The sequence below is a fragment of the Protobothrops mucrosquamatus genome, unplaced genomic scaffold (genome assembly GCF_001527695.2).
Source record: "Protobothrops mucrosquamatus isolate PMUCROS unplaced genomic scaffold, P.Mucros_1.0 scaffold2540, whole genome shotgun sequence".
NCBI lineage: Eukaryota > Metazoa > Chordata > Lepidosauria > Squamata > Viperidae > Protobothrops > Protobothrops mucrosquamatus.
This window is the reverse complement of record NW_015388601.1, coordinates 16173-19173: the sequence shown is the minus strand read 5'-3', so window position 1 is coordinate 19173 and position 3001 is coordinate 16173. Positions and strand designations below refer to the sequence as shown.

The window sequence follows — 3001 nt, the reverse complement described above, 5'->3', positions numbered from 1 at the left end:
CCTCGCGCAGCTCCCGCCCGGCCTCGGCCGCGCGCCGCAGCCCCTCCTCGGAGCCCAGGTCGGCGGGCAGCCCCCGCACCAGCAGCCCCGGCCGGGCGGCGCGCAGCTCGCCCTCCAGCTGGCCCAGCGGCCCCGCCGAGCGCGCCACCAGCAGCAGCGCCGAGCCCGGCGGCAGACGGGCGGCCAGCAGGCGGGCCAGGCTCCGGCCGAGCCCCCGCGACGCCCCCGTCACCACGCAGGCCGTCCGGCCCCACGCGCGCCCCGGCTCCATCGCCCGCACCTCTGCCCGCCGCCCCGGACGCCCCGCCGCCTCCCTGGACGGGCCGGGCGGAAGGCGAGGGCGAGGGCGGGGTCGAGGGCGGGCCTCCGGGTGGGGGGCTCTGGCCCGGGGGGAGCCGCAGGAACCGGGCCCGGGAGGCGGAGAGCAGCTCCCCGGAGCCCGCGAGGTCTCCTGCTGGGGCAGAGGTTCGACTAGAAGACCTCCAAGGTCCCTCCTGCACTCTGCCGGGAGAAGGAGGCATCGCCCGGCGCCCCGCATCCCCTTGACTTGCTCCCCCGCTTCTAGGGTTGCCAGGTCTGCTTCCAAAAAATAGCGGACAAGCGTGTGTGTGTGGGGGTTAAGTAGTAAAAAAAGTAGACTGTACAGCTTTAGATTACGTACCATTTCATCGTAAAGCTTTTGAATAAAAAAAAATGTCCACTATTTTGTGAAAAAAAAAATAGTGAACATAATGTGAAAAAAGTGGACTGTCCACTCAAATAGTGGACACCTGGCAACCCTACCTGCTCCCAAGCGGCCTCGCTCTGCCGGGCGGCGCATCCCGGAGGAGACGGAGGCCCGGGGAGACCCTCCAGTCATCGCCCCCCCCTCCGGCCAGGAAACTCTTTGGCGATGCCAGAGTCGCTGAGGAGGGGGAGCCTAGCGCTGGGGGGGGGACACTGGTGAATCACCCCAATGGGGGTAGGACAAGGATCTCTGGGCATCCGGGCCCAACTGCTTTGGGCTGAGACTCGGTTCTCGGACTCGGTTCTTCTGAAGCGGGCTGGGACCCTCCAGGGCCTTGGTGACGAGGCTTTTGCCCGAGGCAGGGGGGCAGAGGGGCCAGTGGGAAAGCCCACCATGCCCCTGCCGGCGTTTCGGAAAACCCAGGTAGTGGGAACCTGCTTCCCTGGGGGTGCTGAGGGATCCCTACGACAGGCTGTCATTCGGCAGCAATTTCATCTACACTAGACTCTGGCCTCTTTCCACCACTTCATGCAGAGAGACGGCTACCATTTTGGAGGCCCTAAAGCAGGGGTCCCCAAACCCCAGTCCGCGACATGCCAATCCACAAAACTACACACCCTCCAGTCCGCGGAAAAACCTCTCTCCACACAACCGGTCCCTGGGGCCCCAAAGGTTGGGGGCCTCTGCCCTAAAGGCCTGTTGAAGTGGCAGCCAGGTTCCCCCCTCCCCCCCTCCTGTCTATCATACTCAGCCCTCAGTCACCCCCTTCCTGGCTCAACTTGGAGGGCATAATCTGAAGAAGGACAAATGATGGTTTAGAGCAGTGGTTCTCAACCTTTCTAATGCCGCGACTCTTTAATACAGTTCCTCATGTTGTGGTGACCCCCAACCCCCCATCCAGCTGGCCGGGGAGGGGGGGCAGGAAGGCTGCTCTGCCGGCTCCGCCCAGCCTGGTTGGAGAAGTGCCATTCCTCTCCCTCTTTCTCTCTCTCTTTCGTCTCTCTCTCTCTCTTTCGTCTCTCTTTCTCTTTCCTCTCTCCTCTCTCTCCCTTTCCTCTTTCCCTCTTTCCTCTTTTTCTCTTTCCTCTCCCCGTTTCTCTCTTTCCTCTTTCTCTCTCTCTCTCTCTTTCTTCCTTTTCTCGCTTTCCTCTTTCTCTTTCTCTGTTTCCTCCCTTTCTCTTTCTCTCTCTTTCCTCTCTCTTTCTCTCTTTTCCTCTGTTTTTCTCTCTTGACAAGAGAGGAAAGAGAGGAAAGAGAGGGCCAATCAGGAGCCCTGCAGGAGGTAAGTCCACCTGAGAGAGAGAGAAAGGGAAGCGAAAGTGCCTCTCCGTCTCTCTCTCTGCAAATGGCGGAGGCGGCCGTGCGGAGACAGATGCGGAGCGGTGTCTTGGTTCCTAAGACCATCGGAAATATGTGTTTTCCGATGGTCTTAGGCGACCCCTGTGAAAGGGTCGCGACCCACAGGTTGAGAGCCGCTGGTTTAGAGCAAGGCTCTCTGTGGCAGCCCCTCCAGTGCTCACATGCCCTGGCCTGACTCTATGGATACTGTACTGAACAAGGACTGTATTCAGTAGCCAAACAGATTTTAATTCAGCGTATCATATAAAGCAAATCTTTGCTTATCTGATGATTATGAGATACAGGCTCTTAATCTTATGATTATCTGATGATTATGAGATACAGTGTTTGAGTGAAACATGCTTAAATTAACTGTAGTGAAATTCTGCAGTTTCCACAAGAACTGAGAATTCGGGATCAGGTCCCAATGGAAGAAGCAGGCTTTTGTCTCCAGTGCCTCAATCCTTTTGTGTTTTATGCCAATTGGCTCCTCTTCGCATCAGCCTGACTTTCACATCGGAGCAGATTGACATCATCCTGGGATCCGCTCAGAGCCCTCTCTTTTTCTGAGGTTCTTCCAAGATGCTGTCTGAGTTTGAGCAGCTAGTCTACACTTCTACCGACTCTGCTCTTATTTTCTGTGCAAATACAAGGATGTTTTGGTTCTTTGCTTTAATAAAGTTTGATCCAGTTCTCTCTTGTGAGATTGGTCTGTCTCCTCAAAAGAAAGAATAGGAGGAGCAAAAGGGCTGATGTACCAGGTGCTGTGCCTCAGTGCTATAGGGCCATATGTATTGAGAGTTTATTTCCTTTTTTATCACTTGCTTTCCTTGTCGTTGAGCTCCGCAGCCCATCTCTTTCACACACTAGTGTTAGGGGTGGACAGTCAGTAAGTGCATCTCCTAGAAGCAGGTGGCGGCACCAGTAACTGCGAAG

General features: G+C 56.7%; 1 protein-coding gene across 1 annotated transcript in view; it reads right to left on the bottom strand.

The window, feature by feature from the left end:
- SPR (sepiapterin reductase) overlaps positions 1 to 271 on the bottom strand; it is a 2399-nt gene extending 2128 nt beyond the window's left edge. Inside the window, exon 1 of the mRNA XM_015825199.1 lies at positions 7 to 271. Coding sequence (XP_015680685.1) covers positions 7 to 271 — 265 coding nt within the window. The remainder of the gene's footprint in view (positions 1 to 6) is intronic.
- Between the last annotated feature and the right edge of the window lie 2730 nt (positions 272 to 3001).